General features: G+C 41.8%; 1 protein-coding gene across 1 annotated transcript in view; it reads right to left on the reverse strand.

The window, feature by feature from the left end:
- The window catches only part of LOC106590590 (catenin delta-2), a 597,564-nt gene that overhangs the window by 501,660 nt on the left and 72,902 nt on the right, over window positions 1–23,002 (reverse strand). The window contains exon 2 of the mRNA XM_045710617.2: window positions 18,442–18,575. Coding sequence (XP_045566573.1) covers window positions 18,442–18,570 — 129 coding nt within the window. The 5' untranslated portion in view covers window positions 18,571–18,575. The remainder of the gene's footprint in view (window positions 1–18,441; window positions 18,576–23,002) is intronic.

Raw genomic sequence — 23,002 nt, forward strand, 5'->3', positions numbered from 1 at the left:
GGTAGAGACAGAGAGCAGAGAGAGAGACAGCGAGGGGGGTAGAGACAGAGAGCAGGAGAGAGACAGCGAGGGGGGTAGAGACAGAGTGAGGGAGAGAGACAGCGAGGGGGGTAGAGACAGAGTGAGGGAGAGAGACAGCGAGGGGGTAGAGACAGAGTGAGGGAGAGAGACAGCGAGGGGGGTAGAGACAGAGTGAGGGAGAGAGACAGCGAGGGGGGTAGAGACAGAGAGCAGGAGAGAGACAGCGAGGGGGGTAGAGACAGAGAGCAGGAGAGAGACATCGAGGGGGGTAGAGACAGAGTGAGGGAGAGAGACAGCGAGTGGGTAGAGACAGAGAGCAGGAGAGAGACAGCGAGGGGGTAGAGACAGAGAGCAGGAGAGAGACAGCGAGGGGGGTAGAGACAGAGAGCAGGAGAGAGACAGCGAGGGGGGTAGAGACAGAGAGCAGGAGAGAGACAGCGAGGGGATAGAGACAGAGAGAGACAGCGAGGGGGGTAGAGACAGAGTGAGGGAGAGAGACAACGAGGGGGGTAGAGACAGAGAGCAGGAGAGAGACAGCGAGGGGGTAGAGACAGAGAGCAGGAGAGAGACAGCGAGGGGGGTAGAGACAGAGAGCAGGAGAGAGACAGCGAGGGGGGTAGAGACAGAGTGAGGGAGAGAGACAGCGAGGGGGTAGAGACAGAGAGCAGGAGAGAGACAGCGAGGGGGTAGAGACAGAGAGCAGGAGAGAGACAGCGAGGGGGGTAGAGACAGAGTGAGGGAGAGAGACAGCGAGGGGGGTAGAGACAGAGAGCAGGAGAGAGACAGCGAGGGGGGTAGAGACAGAGTGAGGGAGAGAGACAGCGAGGGGGTAGAGACAGAGAGCAGGAGAGAGACAGCGAGGGGGGTAGAGACAGAGAGCAGGAGAGAGACAGCGAGGGGGGTAGAGACAGAGTGAGGGAGAGAGACAGCGAGGGGGTAGAGACAGAGAGCAGGAGAGAGACAGCGAGGGGGGTAGAGACAGAGAGCAGGAGAGAGACAGCGAGGGGGGTAGAGACAGAGTGAGGGAGAGAGACAGCGAGTGGGTAGAGACAGAGTGAGGGAGAGAGACAGCGAGTGGGTAGAGACAGAGTGAGGGAGAGAGACAGCGAGGGGGTAGAGACAGAGTGAGGGAGAGAGACAGCGAGGGGGGTAGAGACAGAGAGCAGGAGAGAGACAGCGAGGGGGGTAGAGACAGAGTGAGGGAGAGAGACAGCGAGGGGGGTAGAGACAGAGAGCAGGAGAGAGACAGCGAGGGGGGTAGAGACAGAGAGCAGGAGAGAGACAGCGAGGGGGGTAGAGACAGAGAGCAGGAGAGAGACAGCGAGGGGGGTAGAGACAGAGAGCAGGAGAGAGACAGCGAGGGGGGTAGAGACAGAGAGCAGGAGAGAGACAGCGAGGGGGGTAGAGACAGAGAGCAGGAGAGAGACAGCGAGGGGGGTAGAGACAGAGTGAGGGAGAGAGACAGCGAGGGGGTAGAGACAGAGAGCAGGAGAGAGACAGCGAGGGGGTAGAGACAGAGAGCAGGAGAGAGACAGCGAGGGGGGTAGAGACAGAGTGAGGGAGAGAGACAGCGAGGGGGTAGAGACAGAGAGCAGGAGAGAGACAGCGAGGGGGGTAGAGACAGAGTGAGGGAGAGAGACAGCGAGGGGGGTAGAGACAGAGAGCAGGAGAGAGACAGCGAGGGGGGTAGAGACAGAGAGCAGGAGAGAGACAGCGAGGGGGGTAGAGACAGAGAGCAGGAGAGAGACAGCGAGGGGGGTAGAGACAGAGAGCAGGAGAGAGACAGCGAGGGGGGTAGAGACAGAGTGAGGGAGAAAGAGAGAGAGAGGGGAGACAGACAGACAGACAGACAATGGGAGTAGGGTGTTCCAGTATAACGATATAATAGCAGACTGTATAATTGGTTGCCTGACAGTCAGAACACACAGCTGGTCTCCTCATTGGTCACACAAACCTCCCTGCTAACAGCCAGGTGTGTCCTCTTTCTGAAAAAGTCACCATGGTGACAGCCATGTGTTTAGCATGTAGGACGGCCACAGAGAGACTGCTAGGTTATCAGCACATGATTGTTTATTTCCCTTTTGTTTCTTGTATATTCTACTTGCTTTGGCAATGTAAACATACAGTATGTTTCCCATGCCAATAAAGCCCTTTGAATTGAATTGAATTGAGAGAGCGAGAGAATGAGAGAGAATGAGAGAGAGAGAAAGAAAGAAAGAAAGAGAAAGAAAGAAAGAAAGAAAGAAAGAAAGAAAGAAAGAAAGAAAGAAAGAAAGAAAGAAAGAAAGAAAGAAAGAAAGAAAGAAAGAAAGAGAGAAAGAGAGAAAGAAAGAAAGAAAGAAAGAAAGAAAGAAAGAAAGAAAGAAAGAGAGAAAGAGAGCTCTGTTCACAAACTGGAGAAGAGTCCCCTAAGCAAGCTGGTCCTGGGGCTCTGTTCACAAACTCAAACAGACCCCACAGAGCCCCAGGACAGCAACACCTTTAGACCCAACCAAATTATGAGAAAGCCAAAAAATTACTACTTGACACACTGGAAAGAATCAACCATAAAATGGAGAAAACTGGAATGTTATTTGGCCCTAAACAGAGAGTACACAGTGGCAGAATACCTGACCACTGTGACTGACTCAAAATTAAGGAAATCCTTGACTATGTACAGACTCAGTGAGAATAGCCTTGCTATTTAGAGAGGCCGCCATAGGCAGAGAAAGAGAGAAGACAGGCTATGTGCACACTTATTATCTATTCCACTTGTTTTGGCAATGTAAACTTAAGTTTCCCATGCCAATAAAGATATTTCAAATCAAATAAAGCAGCGCAGTTCAAGAAAGTAAAAAATTATAAAAAGTAACACAATAAAATAACAATAACGAGGCTATATACAGGGGGTACCGGTACCGAGTCAATATGCGGGGGTATAGGTTAGTCCAGGTAATTTGTACATGTAGGTTGGGGTGAGGTGACTGTGCATAGATGATAAACAGCGAGTAGCAGCAGTGTACAAACCAAATTGGGGGGGGTCAATGTTAATAGTCTGGTGGCCATTTGATTAATTGTTCAGGAGTCTTATGGCTTGGGGGTAGAAGCTGTTAAGGAGCCTTTTGGACCTAGACTTGGCGCTTTGGTACCGCTTGCCGTGCTGTAGCAGAGAAAACAGTCTATAACTTGAGTGACTGGAGTCTCTGACAATTCTTTGGGCTTTCCTCTGACACCGACTGATGTATAGGTCCTGGATGGCATTTGAATTTAATTGAAATAAAAGAGAGGGAGGCAGGTGCAGAGAGTTTATTATCTATTTCACTTGCTTTGGCAAATGTAAACATATGTTTCCCATGCCAATATAAAGCCGTTGAATAGAATAGGAGAGAGAGAGAGAGATCAGGCAGGCATTTACATTCCATCCATATTCAGTGTGAACATGCTTCTGTGTGTGTGTGTGTGTGTGTGTGTGTGTGTGTGTGTGTGTGTGTGTGTGTGTGTGTGTGTGTGTGTGTGTGTGTGTGTGTGTGTGTGTGTGTGTGTGTGTGTGTGTGTGTGTGTGTTATTTATGAAGAGCACAACTAATACAGACACTACACTAGGGCTGTCCCCGAAAAATATATATATATTTGGTCGACCGAAAGTCGTCTCTTCTTTAGACCAATCAAGATTTTTAAACATGTATTTTTCCATATATAGACACACCCAATGTGTTTTAATAAAATCAACTATATGCATTGAACTTGTCTGATGCTTAAACCTTATGATTTGATGAAATAAGACAAATGTCTCAAGAGGGCGCCAGAGATCTAGATAAACAGAAGAAAAAGAACATAACCTGACCCAACTATTTTCCTCCCGTTCCTGTTGGCATTCGCAGATTCTGCCATTACTCTCCTGACGGCAACCTTTCTGTGCAAATGTTCGTGAAATAGTTTAATTTATAACAACTTCTTCATATCTCAAAATCATTGTCATTTGGTTAATCAAAATTATATCCAAATCTAAATGGAAATTATACAAACCTAAAAAGTAACTTCTATTACCAAATATTTAAAAAAATAACCTAGATAAAGCCAACAAATAAAAATATTGCAGCCTGAAGGTAGAAGATAACCTGATGAAAATAAATATCCTATAAATCATGGCTACACATGGCCTGTCTGCAAAGAACTTGAAACGTATCAACTAACTTGGGACCACTCAGAAGCTTGCACTAGCAAACTTGAAACATTGTATAAAATATTCTGGGCCCTCAGTTTCCTGTGCCAGTGATCTCGGGACAGACACAGTTGTAGGCTATTTGCATAAGGGATAAGATGCAGTGCTTGACTTGGGCAGGAGCTCACCGGAGCTGTGTACCGGCATCTCAAATGTTCTACTGCTTGAGCTCCTGTTCCTCTTATAAAATATTCATTCAAAAGTATTGTGGAGCTCCTACACCTGAATATAAACAGTACCAGCCCCCAAAATGAGTACCGGAACCTATTTCAGTCCAAGTCAAGCACTGATAAGAAGTAATCAGGTTGGCCTATTTTATGATTGGATCAGAGCATGACATTTTTACCTTTCATGCTGAGTGGTTATCAAAAGGGAGAGAGATAGAAAGATTTTTCAAATACATTGAGGAACTATTGTAATTCTCAATGGATGTAAAAACAGACTTTGTTTACTTTTTGAGGTGAAGAAATGACTACTTTGAGAAGCTCCACAGGTCATTAGTGGTGGCGCGTAAAGCCAATCAGAAATACTCTCAGATCCCCAAATGGGCACATTTATATGGCTACATTTTCTAGCAGGACAGGCAGGCCTACTTCTATGCGTGCGGGTCTTTACTCAACATTAACAGGAGCGCTCCAAACAAAAAACAATGACTAAATTGACAAAACTCGTACATGGAATGAAATAAACCAAAACTTTTGCACTCTGCAAACAATGTGTCCACTCCGACAATTATAACGGGAAGACTGGAATAATAATATTGAATGCATTAAAATAAATTGTCGTAAGCAAAGTAACAAACGTTGTAGATCAGAAATGATAGAAATGATAGAAATGAATGGTAAATGAATGGTAAATGAATGGTAAATGAATGGTAAATGAATGGTAAATATACTACTGTGGATGTATGTAATGGGGAAGTGATATACACTAACAATCAAACGCAAACAATTCACACAATGAAGTTATAAAATAATGAATGTGCGCAAATTGGCGGGACAGAGCGCATTCTGGAGAAAGAAGTGCATCTGGGCGCATAGTCAATCCGACGTCTGCATTGGCGGTGCAGTATTTACGGTGATACGACCTCAGCAGAAGTCAGGGCATTCATTTAAAAAAAAAAAAAAAAACTTTTTTTTTTTATTAACAGTAACATGCAAAACATAAACATAACAGCCAGAGGGATTCCAAAGAAATGAGAAAAAAAAAACTATTCCACATTATATCAAATCAAATACAGACATATAGCGAATACATTTTTTGGACATTTTGTTTTGTATACTTTTTAAAGACTCTAAGTAGTTTTCCACATCAGATAAAAAAATTAAGAAAAGGGGCTTTTTCTTCATAAATTTTGATTTGTGTATGAAACATTTTCCTAATAAAATAAAGAGATTTATGACATACTCACGTTCAATTGTGGAATCAGTGTAGTAAAATGCAATTTGAGGCCAAGATATAGTTTTACATCAGTCCAGAACACTTCACTATATAAACAATTACAGAATAAGTGTTCAATAGATTCAGTTTCTAGTTCACAAAAACTGCATTCACTGGTAACATCAAGTATGTATTTAGAAATCAAACTATTACACGGATAGAATCTATGGATTATCTTAAAGGAGATCTCCTTTACTTTATTGGTCACCATAAATTTGTGTGGAGTGAGCCAAGCACGGCGCCAGTTTACATCAAACGATGAAGCCCAACGAAATATCGCAGAGGGAATAGACTTCCTGTAGAAAATATCCCTTAATAAACGATTGTTGAATTTCGTATCTAGTAGACCAATGCCATTCACCTGAACATTGCTTACAATCGGAGATATTCCAAAATATGTATTATTCTGAAGTAAAGTTTTTATCCCACTAGGTATAGCTTTAATAACAGTGTCATATTCCTTGCTTGAAACCTCAAAGTTGTATCTTTCCATAAATTCTCTCCATGTAAATAGATTCCCACTATTATCAACTAATTGGCTGACAAGAACAATGTTTTTCGAGAACCATTTATGGTTAAATAACATCTTGTTTCTATGTAATATTGACCCATTGTTCCAAATAAAACATTTATGAGGTGAAAAGTTGTGTTTATACAACAATGCCCAGCACATTAAAGCCTGCTTGTGAAAATCCGCCAGTTTCACAGGAAGTTTACCCACAATATATGGACATTGTCGTAAAAAAATAAGCCCTCCAAACTTCTGAAAAACAAAATGAGCTTTAATAGAAACTATGAGGATTTTTTATGTACCTTTTAATCCAGTTAACCTTTGATATCTGATTAAAGAGAGTGAAATCTAAGACATTTAGACCGCCATCACAAACCCTGTTGGTGATAACATCAAGTCAGGGCATTCATACTTCTTGCTTTTGTGGAGCAGTGCAGAGCTGTTGTCAAGGAAATTAGTTTGTGTTTATACAGGATGTACCGCCCCCCGCAACCAATCATGTCAATGCAGAGCCCTCTGCATTGTCACAACATTTGGGAGGCTCATGGCGATGCGGTACGGAGCGCGATTTGGCCTCTGCATGCATCACACCCTCCATATGGAGCCTTCACCACATTTAGTCTAGGCCTCCGCAATGGATTAGTTCACTGAGATGGGCGCAAATATATATACATTACCGTTCAAAAGTTTGGGGTCAATTGGAAATTATCCTTGTTTTTGAAAGAAAAGCACATTTTTTGTCCATTAAAATAACAACAAATTGATCAGAAATAAAGTGTAGACACTGTTATTGTTGTAAATGACTATTGTATCTGGAAATGGCAGATTTGTTATGGACTATCTACATAGGCTTACAGAGGGCCATTATCAGCAACCATCACTCCTGTGTTCCAATGGCACGTTGTGTTAGCTAATACAAGTGTATCATTTTAAAAGGCTAATTGATCATTAGAAAACCCTTTTGCAATTATATTAGCACAGCTGAAAACTGTTGTGCTGATTAAATAAGTAATAAAACTGTCCTTCTTTAGACTAGTTGAGTATCTGGAGCATCAGCATTTGTGGGTTTGATTACAGGCTCAAAATGGCCAGAAACAAAAAACTTTCTTCTGAAACTCGTCAGGCTATTCTTGTTCTGAGAAATGAAGGCTATTCCATGCGAGAAATTGCCAAGAAACTGAAGATCTCACACAACGCTGTGTACTACTCCCTTCACAGAGCAGCGCAAACTGGCTCTAAGCAGAATAGAAAGAGGAGTGGGAGGCCCCGGTGAACAACTGAGCAAGAGGACAAGTACATTAGAGTGTCTAGTTTGAGAAACAGACGGCTCACAAGTCCTCAACTGGCAGCTTCATTAAATAGTACCCGCAAAACACCTGCCAGTCTCAACGTAAACAGTGAAGAGTCGACTCCGGCCTGCTGGCCTTCTAGGCAGAGTTCCTCTGTCCAGTGTCTGTGTTATTTTGCCCATCATAATCTCTTCTTTTTATTGGCCAGTCTGAGATATGGCTTTTTCTTTGCAACTCTGCCTCAAATTAAAGGACATTTCCAAGTGACCCCAAACTTTTGAACGGTAGTGTATATATATTTGTTACTGCTAAACTAAAACAATCTTGGTCGACCAACTGCCTAACGACCAAACAATCGACCAGTCGACGAATTGGGGTCAGCCATACACCACACACACACCACACACACACACACACACACACACACACACACACACACACACACACACACACACACACACACACACACAAACACGACTGTAGTGTCACAACTTGCACTGAGATGCAGTGCCTTAGACCGCTGCGCCACTCAGGAGCCCCAAATGTTTTACTTAATAAGTGTTATGTAAAAAATAGATAAGTACAAAATAAAAATAATTCATAATTAAAGAGCAGCAGTAAAATAACAGTAGCGAGGCTATATACAGGCGGTACCGGTACAGAGTCAATGTGGAGGCTATATACAGGGGGTACTGGTACAGAGTCAATGCGCGGGGGCACCGGTTAGTCGAGGTAATTGAGGTAATATGTACATGTAGGTAGAGTTAAAGTGACTATGCATAGATAATAAACAGAGAGTAGCAGCAGCGTAAAAGGGGGGGGGGGGGGGGCAATGCAAATAGTCTGAGTAGCCATTTGATTAGCTGTTCAGGAGTCTTATGGCTTCGGGGTAGAAGCTGTTAAGAAGCCTTTTGGACCTAGACTTGGCGCTCCGGTACCACTTGCCGTGTGGTAGCAGAGAGAATAGTCTATGACTAAGGTGGCTGGAGTATTTGACAATTTTTAGGGCCTTCCTCTGACATCGCCTGGTGTAGAGGTCCTGGATGGCAGGCAGCTTAGCCCCAGTGATGTACTGGGCCCTACGCACTACCCTCTGTAGTGCCTTACGGTCAGAGGCCGAGCATTTTCCATACCAGGCAGTGATGCAACCAGTCAGGATGCTCTAGATGGTGCAGCTGTAGAACCTTTTGAGGATCTGGGGACCCACACACACACACTACACACGACACACAAACTACATACTATACAGACCCACACACTACACACCACACAGACCCACACACTACACACAAACCTGCTGACAGCATGTACATCATATGTACGTGGTTAAGCTCATATCATGTTAACTTCTTGGTGACAGGGGGCAGTATTCGGAAATTCAGATGAATAACGTGCCCCAATTAAACTGCCTGCTACTCGGGCCCAGAAGGTAGGATATGCATATTAACCTGAGAAAAAATCCAACCAGGAAGTGGGTTGTAGTTTTTCAACTGATTGTCTTTCTACAGTGTCTGTGGGGTCATTTTGCACTTCCTAAGGCTTCCACTAGATGTCAACAGTCTTTAGAACCTTGTTTCATGCTTCTACTGTTACTGGGCAGAGAATAAGAGCTGTCTCAAGCCTGGGACCAGTGAGTTTTTTACTGCGTGCTAATGCAGGTGCGCCGCTCCTTCTTATTCCTCTGTAATGAATACGCTATTGTCTGGTTGGAATATTATCGAAGATTTATGTTAAAAAGACCCTAAGGATTTATTATAAACATCGTTTGACATGTTTCTACGAACGGTAATGGAACTATTTGACTTTTCGTCCCGGGTTTTGCGCTCATGCATTATGCCTTTGGATTAGTGATCTGAACACGTGAACAAAACGGGGGTATTAGGACATAAATATGGAGTTTATCGAACAAAACAAACATTTCTTGTGGAAGTGAGAGTCCTGGGAGTGCATTCCGACGAAGATCAGCAAAGGTAAGTGAAGATTTATAACACTATTTCTGAGTTTAGTTGACTCCAGAACTTGGCGGGTAACTGTATAGCTTGCTTTGATGGCTGAGCTCTGTACTCAGAATATTGAACAATGTGCTTTCGCCGTAAAGCTATTTTGAAATCTGACACAGCGGTTGCATTAAGGAGAAGTGTATCTATAATTCTTTCAATAACTGTTGTAAATTTTATCAACGTTTGTGATGAGTATTTTTGTAAATTGATGTGCTCATTCACCGGGAGTTTTGGAGGCAATACATTTTCTGAACATCACGCTCCAATGTAAAATGGGGTTTATGGATATAAATAATAACTTTATCGAACAAAACATACATGTATTGTGTAACATTGAGTCCTGGGAGTGTCATCTGATGAAGATCATCAAAGGTTAGTGATTCATTTTAGCTGTATTTCTGATTTTTGTGACGCCTCTCCTTGCTTGGAAAACGGCTGTGTGGTTTTTCTTGTTTAGGCGCTGTCCTAACATAATCTAATGTTATGCTTTCACCGTAAAGCCTTTTTTAAATTGGACAATGTGGTTGGATTAATGAGAAGATTATCTTTAAAATGGGATATAATAGTTGTATGTTTGAGAAATTTGAATTACGTGTAGCTGTGTGGGAGAACAGATGGAGAGATGGAGAGAGGTTTATACATGCTGAGTTACTAAGTCAGGTTGTCAAGCAATTATGATGTGGACATGGAAGGACTTTGCATGTATTTTACAATATACCCCCCCCCCCCCCCCCCCCCCAATCTCATTACTTTCTGAATGCAGATTTAGCAATAGGAAAGGCTTTTCAAAATGTCCAACTTATCTTGTCTTTGACCTATAGGCTACATATGAGAAAATACAAATCTCATACGAATACATTGTTTTACAAATGTATAATGATTTGGCAAAGTCTTTGTGACAACCCGTGATCCAAGGTGAATAAACATTCTATCAGTCAAAGCATTGTTCAAGGCCCAGAAATATCTCCCTATTCAATCTCCCTATTCAATCTCCCTATTCAATCTCCCTATTCAATGATTCTCAAAGGAATGTGTTCCATGAAAGAATACCGTTTTATCCTGGAGGCAAGGGAACTTTTTACTTTTAATTGAATGTGAGGGGAGAGAACTCAGAGCTATTTTGACACGAACATACACAGAGACTTCCATTTCCCAGGCCATTGATTTATTTATTTTTGTATTTTAACCCCCCCTCCTTTTTTCTCCCCAATTTCGATCTTGTCTCATCGCTGCAACTCTCGTGAGGCAAATGTCTAGTCATGCATCCTCCGAAACATGACCCTATGTGTCGGAGGACGCACCTATGTGTCTGAGGAAACACTGTTCACCTGACCACTAGGTGTCACTAGAGCATGATGAGCCAAGTAAAGCCAATTGTGCGCCACCTATAGGACTCTTGATCACGGCTGGTTGTGATCGAACCCGGGTCTGTAGTGACGCCTCTAGCACTGAGAAGTAGTGCCATAGACCGCTGCGCTACTCGGGAGGCCTAGGGCATTGATTTTTAAGTGCAACTCCTATCTCTCTCTCTCAAACACAAGTAACTGTACAGACGCACACAAACTGCAAACTCACACGCACAATGATCTCTTTCCGGTGTCTCTTTGCAATAACGTATCTAGATAGAAGGTACCCTGTTTACACTGTACATGTTAGTCATTTAGCAGACTCTCTTATCCAGAGAGACTTACAGTAGTGAGTCATTTAGCAGACGCTCTTATTTACATTTTAGTCATTTAGCAGACGCTCTTATCCAGAGCAACTTACAGTAGTGAATGCATACATTTCATAAAGTTAATTTCATGTGTTTTTTTGTACTGGCCCCCCGTGGGAATCGAACCCACAACCCTGGCGTTGCACTCACCATGCTGGCGTTGCAAACACCATGCTCTACCAACTGAGCCACAGGGAAGGCATTATCCAGAGTGACTTACAGTAGTGAATCATTTAGCAGACACTCTGATCCAGAGCCACTTACAGTTAGTGCATTCATCCCCAATTTCTTATGTAGGTTGGCGACCTGTGTGATCAAGGAAGCCACCTCAAGCCTATAACCCTCGGCAAGCAAACAATTGCCGCATTGGAACACTGAGGGATCCAATTTGTCCCGAAACAAAGCGTAGTAGATACAGCTCCTACAGCGCATTTTGGTTTTCATTTACTTCTCCAGACAAAGAGAGATCAATCGGAAAACACATCTGGGACTAACATTGTTAGCTTGATGGCGAACGTTAGCAACTTAGCGGCTCTTTCAAGCAGACTTTAACCTATCAGTTAAGCTGTTAAAAGCTAACCGCGTCACGGAATCCATGCAAAAACTAATGGGGATCCATAATAAATACAAATACATATAGCTAGGTGGGACAACCACATATCACAGTTATAGTAAGTCAATTTTTTCTCAATAAAGTAGCTACCAGCAAAGTCAGAGCGCCATAGGAGACCGTAAAACGGCAGCCAACTATTGTTTTTTCACATTATTTGTAACTTATTTCGTACATAATGTTTCTGCCACCGTTTGTTATGACCGAAAAAAAGCTTCTAGATATCAGGACAGTAATTACTCAGCCCGTAGGAATACTTCATCTTCAACGAGTCAGACGGGAAGGGTTTACTTCAGTCACCCGACAAGCCCCTCATCCCCATCAATCGCAGGACAAAGAGACAGCGATATCGGGGACGAAGATCCGGGTGCCTTGTAAGGATCTGACACCGAGCGGATAATCTCCCTTAACCATCGGTCCTATTAGCCAAAGTACAATCAATGGAAAATGAAATAGACAAACTATGATCACGTATATCCTACCAACAGGACATTAAAAACTGTAATATCTTATGTTTCACCGAGTTGTGGCTGAACAACAACATGATTAACATACAGCTGCTGGGTTTTCATCATTTTCGGCAGGATAGAACAGCGGCCTCTGGTAAGACAAGATGTGGAGGTCTATGTATGTTTGTAAACAACAGCTGGTGCATGAAATCTAAGGAAGTCTTGAGGTTTTGCTCGCCTGAGGTAGAGTATCTCATGAAAAGCTGTAGACCACACTATTTACCAAGAGAGTTATCATCTAAATTCTTTGTAGCTGTCTATTTACCAGCACAAACCGATGCTGGCACTAAGCCCACACTCAATGAGCTGTATATGGCCATAAGCAAACAGGAAAACACTCATCCAGAGACGGCACTCCTAGTGGCTGGGGACTTTAATGCAGAGAAACTTAAATCTGTTTTACCTAACTTAAATGTGCAACTAGAGGGAGAAAACTCTAGACCACTTCTACTCCACACACAGAGACGCGTACAAAGCTCTCCCTTGCCCTCCATTTGGCAAATCTGACCATAATGCTATCCTCCTGATTCCTGCTTACAAGCAAAAATTAAAGCAGGAAGCATCATTGACTCGGCCAATAAGAAAGCGGTCAGAAGAAGCAGATGCTAAGCAACAGGACTGTTTTACTAGCACAGACTGGAATATGTTCTGGGATTCCTCCGATCGCATTGAGGAGTACACAGTATCAGTCACTGGCTTCATCAATAAGTGCATCAATGACGTCATCCCCACAGTGACCGTACATACCCCAACCAGAAGCCATGGATTACAGGCAATATCCCTGAGCTAAAGGGTAGAGCTGCCGCTTTCAAGGAGCGGGACTCTAACCTGGAAGCTTCTAAGAAATCCCGCTATGCCCTCCGACGAACCATCAAGCAGGCAAAGCATCAATAAACAAAGATTGAATCGTACTACACCACCTCCGACGCTCGTCAGATGTGGCAGGGCTTGCAAACGATAACAGACTACAAAGGGAAGCACAGCCGTGATATGCCAAGTGACACAAGCCTCCCAGATGAGCTATATTACTTCTATGCTCGCTTCGAGGCAAGTAACACTGAAACATGCAAGAGAGCATCAGCTGTTCTGGACGACTGTGTGATCACGCTCTCCGTAGCCAATGTGAGTAAGACCTTTAACTTCTTGGGGCTATGTGGGACGCTAGCGTGCCACCCGTGGTGCACCCTATCAACAGCAGGTGCATTTCAAGAGCGGCAAATTTGAAACCAAATAAATGTCAAAATTCAAATTTTTCAAACATACAACTATCTTACACCCTTTGAAAGATAAACATCTCCTTAATCTAACCACGTTGTCCGATTTCAAAAAGGTTTTACGGCGAAAACATAAAGTTAGATTATGTTAGGAGAGTACATTGACAATAGCTGTGTGTAATGTTTTGTCAATTCAAAGACGGGCGTCACCAAAACCATAAAACCAGCTAAAATGATGCACTAACCTTTTACAATCTCCATCAGATGACACTCCTAGGACATTATGTTAGACAATGCATGCATTTTTAGTTCTATCAAGTTCATATTTATATCCAAAAACAGCGTTTTACTATGGCATTGATGTTGAGGAAATCGTTTCCCTCCAATAACCGGCAGTCAAGTCAGCACCACAAATTAAATAATTAAAATTAGAAAACATTGGTAAAATATTATATTGTCATTTAAAGAATTATAGATTTACATCTCTTGAACGCAATCAACTTGCCAGATTTAAAAATAACCTTACTGGGAAATCACACTTTGCAATAATCTGAGCACTGCGCCCAGAAAAATATGCTTTGCTATACAGACAAACGGCCATGTTGGAGAGATCTAAAATCGAAAAAATACTATGTAAATAATCCATTACCTTTGATTCTCTTCATCAGATGTCACTTCCAGGAATCCCAGGTCCATAACGAATGTAGTTTTGTTCACAAAAGCTCATCATTTATATCCAAAAAGCTCCGTGTTGTTAGCACATGATCTAAGCCAGCCGGACTTCTCGTCATGAACGAGGGGAAAAAATATATTTACGTTCGTTCAAACATGTCAAACGTTGTATAGCATAAATCATTAGTGCCTTTTTTAACCAGAACATGAATAATATTCAAGGTGGACGAATGCATTCTCTTTTATAACGTATTGGAACGAGGGTACCCAACATGAACTCGCGCGCCAGAGTCTAATCGGCCATCACTGTTCCATGGCTCTTGTTCGGTCAGATCTCACAGTAAAAGACTCAAAACACTTTGTAAAGGCTGGTGACATCTAGTGGAAGCAATAGGAAGTGCCAAAACATTAATCAACCCCTGTGTGTTTCAATGGCATAGGCTTAAAGGTAATTCAACACATCAGGTATCCACTTCCTGTCAGAAAATGTCTCAGGGTTTTGCCTGCCAAATGAGTTCTGTTATACTCACAGACACCATTCAAACAGTTTTAGAAACTTTAGGGTGTTTTCTATCCATATATAATAAGTATATGCATATTCTAGTTACTGGGTAGGATTAGTAACCAGATGAAATCGGGTACGTTTTTTTATCCAGCCGTGAAAATACTGCCCCCTAGCCCCAACAGGTTAAACAGGTCAACATCGACAAGGCCGCAGGGCCAGACTGATTACAAGGATGTGTACTCAGAGCATCCGCTGACCAACTGGCAAGTGTCTTCACTGACATTTTCAACCTGTCCCTGACTGAGTCGTAATACCAACATGTTTCAAGCAGACCACCATAGTCCCTGTGCCCAAGCACACCAAGGTAACCTGCCTAAATGACTACCTCCCCGTAGCACTCACGTCTGTAGCCATGAAGTGCTTTGAAAAAGGCTGGTCAGGGCTCACATCAACAACCCTAGACCAACTACAATTTGCATACCGACCCAACAGATCCACAGATGATGCAATCTCTATTGCACTCAACATTGCCCTTTCCCACCTGGACAAAAGGAACACCTATGTGAGAATGCTATGCATTGACTACAGCTCAGCGTTCAACACCATAGTGCCCGCAAAGCTCATCACTAAGCTAAGGACCCTGGGACCCGCTGCAACTGGATCCTGGACTTCCTGACGGGCCGCCCCCATGTGGTAAGGCTAGGTAACAACACATCCACCAGCTGATTCTCAACACGGGGGCCCCTCAGGGGTGCGTGCTCAGTCCCCTCCTGTACTCCCTGTTCACTCATGAATGCATGGCCAGGCATGACTCCAACACCATCATCAAGATTGCCGATGACACAACAGTGGTAGGCCTGATCACCAACAATGATTAAACAGCCTATAGGAAGTGTCGTGTCTTTGGGGGTACCATTAAACTGAAAATATGTTTATCAATTAGCTCCCTGTAATTATTATCACGCGATTAAACTGATTAATCGTTTAATTGTAATTAACTAGGAGATCGGGGCACCAAGGAGAATATTCAGATTACAAAGCTATAATTTTCCTAATATAACTTTCCTGTACTATAATATTATATTCTATTATAGTATAGGCCGATTATCTTCTGGTTTAAATGGTGTATTTTACCTTTAGTCCAGTCTCATTCCAAACGTCGTAAATTGTTGTATCTGCACGAACCCAGTCTTTACTAAAATCATCCATACATCAATTGTCTTAAAATCATTTATTTACTACACTAAGTAATTAACAGAAAACATACAAACAGTAATTATCGTCACGAAGGATTGGTAGAGGAATGTGCCCTTGTGGGCTAAACAGGCAGGTCGGCCTGTTGAACAATGGATCATAAAAGGTCAGCTGTGGCACACAGAGTTCATTAATATTAACAATTGACAATTGAAGGCTCGCTCATTCGGGAACAATTGCAATCAATATATATTTACGCTCATGTGTCATCGAGATCCTTGTTCGATCGTCGTTCTGATGGAGAGTCTCTCTCTCGGTTTGAATGGATCTTTCAAAGCGACATTCATTAATGTCGTCATAGAATGGTTGTTTCGTTGGTCTTCGTGTTCGATGATATAATTTACTTAGCTGCAGACTAATAATTAATATCAAAGACTTGTTCTTATTCTGTCGGTATCAATAGTCTAAAAGTTAACCACGTGGTATGGTTCACTTTCAGTAGAGGAATTGGATGGTAAAACCTATGGGCCATGGAGTGTAGGCCTGGTCTGGGGAAATGTAAATCAAGGGGGTGTTTTATAGTGTCCATCGAACAGGCTTGTCAAATGACGCCTGGTCCTGTATGGGTCCCTGGGGGCGTGCCCATGACTGAGCTAGACTTGGTTACAGAAATACAATTCTATCACATTACATCAGTACATAGTATCTCAATGTCTTACAAAAGCTTTATCCTTATTAATACATTCTATACAACCCTTATGATGCAAGTCTCAAGCTGATGCTATTATATAAACAGTTTTATGGTAATATGGCTATATTGTCTCTTCTGAGTATCACAAAATTGTACCAAGCGGATCAGTTCGTAGCTGGATTCTTCACCAATCTTCCATACCTTCTCCAGCACACACATGTCGCTCGGTTCTCCAATTCTATGAGTTGGAAGAATTTCCTTTGTCTCTCTATGGGCCATGTGGCCAGAGACTCTCCTGGAATTTTAGAGTTTTTACAACCCTTTACACACAGGGCCTGGGTTGGTGGGGAGGTAGGTTGGGTGGTGGTGCAAAAGGGAGGGGGTCAACTGTCCTCCCTGTACCAAAAGAGGCCAACGTCATGACAGAAGCAGGTCAGAGACCTGGCCGTGTGGTGCCAGGACAACAACTCCCACAACATGATGAAGACAAAGGAGATGATTGTGGACTACAGGAAAAGGAGGACCGAGCACGCCCCCATTCTCATCAACGGGGCTGTAGTGGAGCAGGTTGAGAGCTTCATGTTCCTTGGTGTCCACATCACCAACAAACTAATATTGTCCAAACACACTAAGACAGTCATGAAGAGGGCGCGGCAAAACCTTGGCATGGGTCCTCAGATCCTCAAAAGGTTCTACAGCTGCACCATCGAGAGCATCCTGACTGGTTGCATCACTGCCTGGTAGTATGGCAACTGCTCGGCTTCCAACCGCAAGGCAATACAGAGGGTAGTACCTCACTGGGGCCAAGCTTCCTGCCATCCAGGACCTCTATACCAGGCAGTGTCAGAGAAAGGCCCTATCCAAAATTGTCAAAGACTACAGCCACCCTAGTCATAGACTGTTCTCTCTGCTACCGCACAGCAAGAGGAACCGGAGCGCCAAGTCTAGATCCAAAAGGCTTCTTAACAGCTTCTACCCCCAAGCCATAAGACTCCTGAACAGCTAACCAAAGGGCTACCCAGACACCTCTTTTACTCTGCTGCTTCTCTCTGTTTATTATCTATGCATAGTCACTTTAACTCTACCTACATGTACGCATTACCTCAATTACCTTGACTAACCGGTGCCCCAGCACATTGACTCTGTACCAGTACTTCCTGTATATAGTCTCCACATTGACTCTGTACCAGTACCCCCTGTATATAGCCTCCACATTGACTCTGTACCAGTACTCCCTGTATATAGTCTCCACATTGACTCTGTACCAGTACTCCCTGTATATAGCCTCGCTACTGTTACTTTACTGCTGCTGTTGAATTATTTGTTACTTTTATTTTTTACTTTCAATTTTTTACTTAACACTTATTTTTCTTAACTTCTTAAAGCATTGTTGGTTAAGGGCTTGTAGGTACGCATTTCACTGTAAGGTCAACACCTGTTGTTATGTGACAAATATGATTTGATTTGAATTTGATACAGGGGAAAAGCATCAAGTACGAGTGCTAGTTCACAAAAGGCTTTTTTTTGTTGCATGTGTTCGTTTGCATGAGTGATTGCGGTGGTTTTAATGTCTTATTCAATGCTGTCTACTTGGCTGCAGTTCACCTCTCATCACCTGTATAACATCTCGACATGACTTCCTGATTCCTCCTCTACACATTCAATATTGACTTCTAACACATCGACTGTCCTGAATCAACTGCATAGGACTGGAATACTGATATCTGCTCCAGCAGCAGGTTCTACAGCAAATAATTCATAGTGCACAGTGTACGTTTGTGTGTTCCAAGTACAGATCAGTGTGTTCAAGTCTCAGATGCTGATATGGAGGCACACACACAGTGAGAGACGGGCAGTCAGACCTACAGTACCTGTTCTTTGACAGAGGCCAGGATAGCGGAGGTGGTCTCTGTCCCGTCTGATCCGTCTCCATTAGATGACGGTAGACCTGGACTCAGCAGACTGGCTCCCTGCTCTGACGGCTGGTCAGGCACCGGCATACCTCCTACAGACAACATCAATATCACGTTATATAACATACACACATCACATAGCATACCTCCTATAGACAACATCAATATCACGTAATATAACACACACACATCACATAGCATACCTCCTACAGACAACATCAATATCACGTTATATAACATACACACATCACATAGCATACCTCCTATAGACAACATCAATATCATGTAATATAACACACACACATCACATAGCATACCTCCTAAAGACAACATCAATATCACGTTATATACCATACACACATCACATAGCATACCTCCTATAGACAACATCAATATCACGTTATATACCATACACACATCACATAGCATACCTCCTATAGACAGCATAACTCCTGTAAATAACACCCCCACCATCATTCTTACTAACACTCATAGTATACCTCCTGTAAACAACAACACCAGCATGACTAATACTCATAGTATACCTCCTGTAAACAACAACAACATCACCATCATGACTAATACTCATAGTATACCTCCTGTAAACAACAACAACACCATCATGACTAATACTCATAGTATACCTCCTGTAAACAACAACACCAGCATGACTAATACTCATAGTATACCTCCTGTAAACAACAACAACATCACCATCATGACTAATACTCATAGTATACCTCCTGTAAACAACAACAACACCATCATGACTAATACTCATAGTATACCTCCTGTAAATAACAACACCACCATACTAATACTCATAGTATACCTCCTATAAACAACAACAACACCATCATGACTAATACTCATAATATACCTCCTGTAAATAACACCACCACCATCATCCTTACTAATACTCATAGTATACCTCCTGTAAACAGACAGCAACAACACCATCATGACTAATACTCATAGTATACCTCCTGTAAACAGCAACAACACCATCATGACTAATACTCATAGTATACCTCCTATAAACAACAACATCACCATCATCCTTACTAATACTCATAGTATACCTCCTGTAAATAACACCACCACCATCATCCTTACTAATACTAATAGTATACCTCCTGTAAACAACAACAACACCATCATGACTAATACTCATAGTATACCTCCTGTAAATAACACCACCACCATCATCATTACTAATACTCATAGTATACCTCCTGTAAATAACATCACCATCATGACTAATACTCATAGTATACCTTCTGTAAAAAACAACACCATCATCCTTACTAATACTCATAATATACCTCCTATAAACAACAACAAAAACATCACCATCATGACTAATATTCATAGTATACCTCCTGTAAACAACAACAACACCATCATCCTTACTAATACTCATAGTATACCTCCTATAAACAACAACAACACCATCATGACTAATACTCATAGTATACCTCCTGTAAACAACAATATCACCATCATGACTAATACTCATAGTATACCTCCTGTAAATAACACCACCACCATCATCATTACTAATACTCATAGTATACCTCCTGTAAATAACAACACCATCATGACTAATACTCATAGTATACCTCCTGTAAATAACATCACCATCATGACCAATACTCATAGTATACCTCCTGTAAATAACATCACCATCATGACTAATACTCATAGTATACCTCCTGTAAACAACAACACCATCATGACTAATACTCATAGTATACCTCCTGTAAATAACACCACCACCATCATCATTACTAATACTCATAGTATACCTCCTGTAAACAACAACACCATCATGACTAATACTCATAGTATACCTCCTGTAAATAACACCACCACCATCATCATTACTAATACTAATAGTATACCTCCTGTAAATAACATCACCATCATGACTAATACTCATAGTATACCTCCTATAAACAACAACAACACCATCATGACTAATACTCATAGTATACCTCCTGTAAATAACAACACCACCATACTAATACTCATAGTATACCTCCTATAAACAACAACACCATCATGACTAATACTCATAGTATACCTCCTGTAAACAACAACAACACCATCATGACTAATACTCATAGTATACCTCCTGTAAATAACACCACCACCATCATCATTACTAATACTCATAGTATACCTCCTGTAAATAACATCACCATCATGACTAATACTCATAGTATACCTTCTGTAAAAAACAACACCATCATCCTTACTAATACTCATAATATACCTCCTATAAACAACAACAAAAACATCACCATCATGACTAATATTCATAGTATACCTCCTGTAAACAACAACAACACCATCATCCTTACTAATACTCATAGTATACCTCCTATAAACAACAACAACACCATCATGACTAATACTCATAGTATACCTCCTGTAAACAACAATATCACCATCATGACTAATACTCATAGTATACCTCCTATAAACAACAACACCATCATGACTAATACTCATAGTATACCTCCTGTAAATAACATCACCATCATGACCAATACTCATAGTATACCTCCTGTAAATAACATCACCATCATGACTAATACTCATAGTATACCTCCTGTAAACAACAACACCATCATGACTAATACTCATAGTATACCTCCTGTAAATAACACCACCACCATCATCATTACTAATACTCATAGTATACCTCCTGTAAATAACATCACCATCATGACTAATACTCATAGTATACCTCCTATAAACAACAACAACACCATCATGACTAATACTCATAGTATACCTCCTGTAAATAACACCACCACCATCATCATTACTAATACTCATAGTATACCTCCTGTAAATAACATCACCATCATGACTAATACTCATAGTATACCTCCTGTAAATAACATCACCATCATGACTAATACTCATAGTATACCTCCTATAAACAACAACAACACCATCATGACTAATACTCATAGTATACCTCCTATAAACAACAACAACACCATCATGACCAATACTCATAGTATACCTCCTGTAAATAACATCACCATCATGACTAATACTCATAGTATACCTCCTGTAAACAACAACACCATCATGACTAATACTCATAGTATACCTCCTGTAAATAACACCACCACCATCATCATTACTAATACTCATAGTATACCTCCTGTAAATAACATCACCATCATGACTAATACTCATAGTATACCTCCTATAAACAACAACACCATCATGACTAATACTCATAGTATACCTCCTGTAAATAACAACACCACCATCATCCTTACTAATACACATAGTATACCTCCTGTAAACAACAACACCATCATGACTAATACTCATAGTATACCTCCTGTAAATAACACCACCACCATCATCATTACTAATACTAATAGTATACCTCCTGTAAATAACATCACCATCATGACTAATACTCATAGTATACCTCCTGTAAACAACAACAACACCATCATCCTTACTAATACTCATAGTATACCTCCTATAAACAACAACAACACCATCATGACTAATACTCATAGTATACCTCCTGTAAATAACAACACCACCATCATCCTTACTAATACTCATAGTATACCTCCTGTAAACAACAACAACACCATCATGACTAATACTCATAGTATACCTCCTATAGACAACAACACCATCATGACTAATACTCATAGTATACCTCCTGTAAATAACAACACCACCATCATCTTTACTAATACTCATACTATGCCTCCTATAGACAACAACATCAGCATTACTTAAACTCATAGTACAGCATATCTTCTAAACAACAACAATTATATCATAATTACTATTCAAATATCACATAAGAACTTGAGTGAAAAACCTCTTCTTTATTACCAAACGTCAACACATTAGGGTCTTTCAGCCTTCATGTAAAGTAGACACGAGTATTTAATTTGGGATTGAGTGAATTGCAGGCTTATTATGAGAGTTACGGGAGTGAAATTCAATCCTTTCAGATTATACTGGATTTTCCACAGTGTTGCTGGAGCTCCCTCTCTCACACTTCAGAGTGTTAACTGGCTTAGATAAACTACAGAGTGAGCAGTCTCTCAGCCTATCCTGAGGTCCGAAGAAGGGAGGTAGGGAGGGACTGGGAGAGAGAACTCACTGTTGCTAACAGTGTCTCGCTTTTGAACGTCCCCATGAGCTCTGAGAGTGCTTACTGCTAATCTGCAGGCTGGCACCGGCATGTTCAAGAGGTAAAACTGGTACTGTGAGGAGATATTTTAAGAGGTACCTGGGTGTGCGTTTCTCTCTCTCTCTCTCTCTCTCTCTCTCCATCCCCACCACTGTCTCTCTCATCCTTCAACATGTTTAACCTTCAGCAGTGTAACTGGCTCCACCATGGCAGCCAAATCGCTATGGCAGCCAAATCACTATGGCAGCCAAATCACATCACTGTGGAAACTGTTTCCAGGCAGTACTAGCTTTAGAACAGACAGGGAATCCCTGTTAAAGTGGTTCC

This window comes from Salmo salar, chromosome 29 (genome assembly GCF_965601325.2).
Source record: "Salmo salar chromosome 29, fSalSal1, whole genome shotgun sequence".
NCBI lineage: Eukaryota > Metazoa > Chordata > Actinopteri > Salmoniformes > Salmonidae > Salmo > Salmo salar.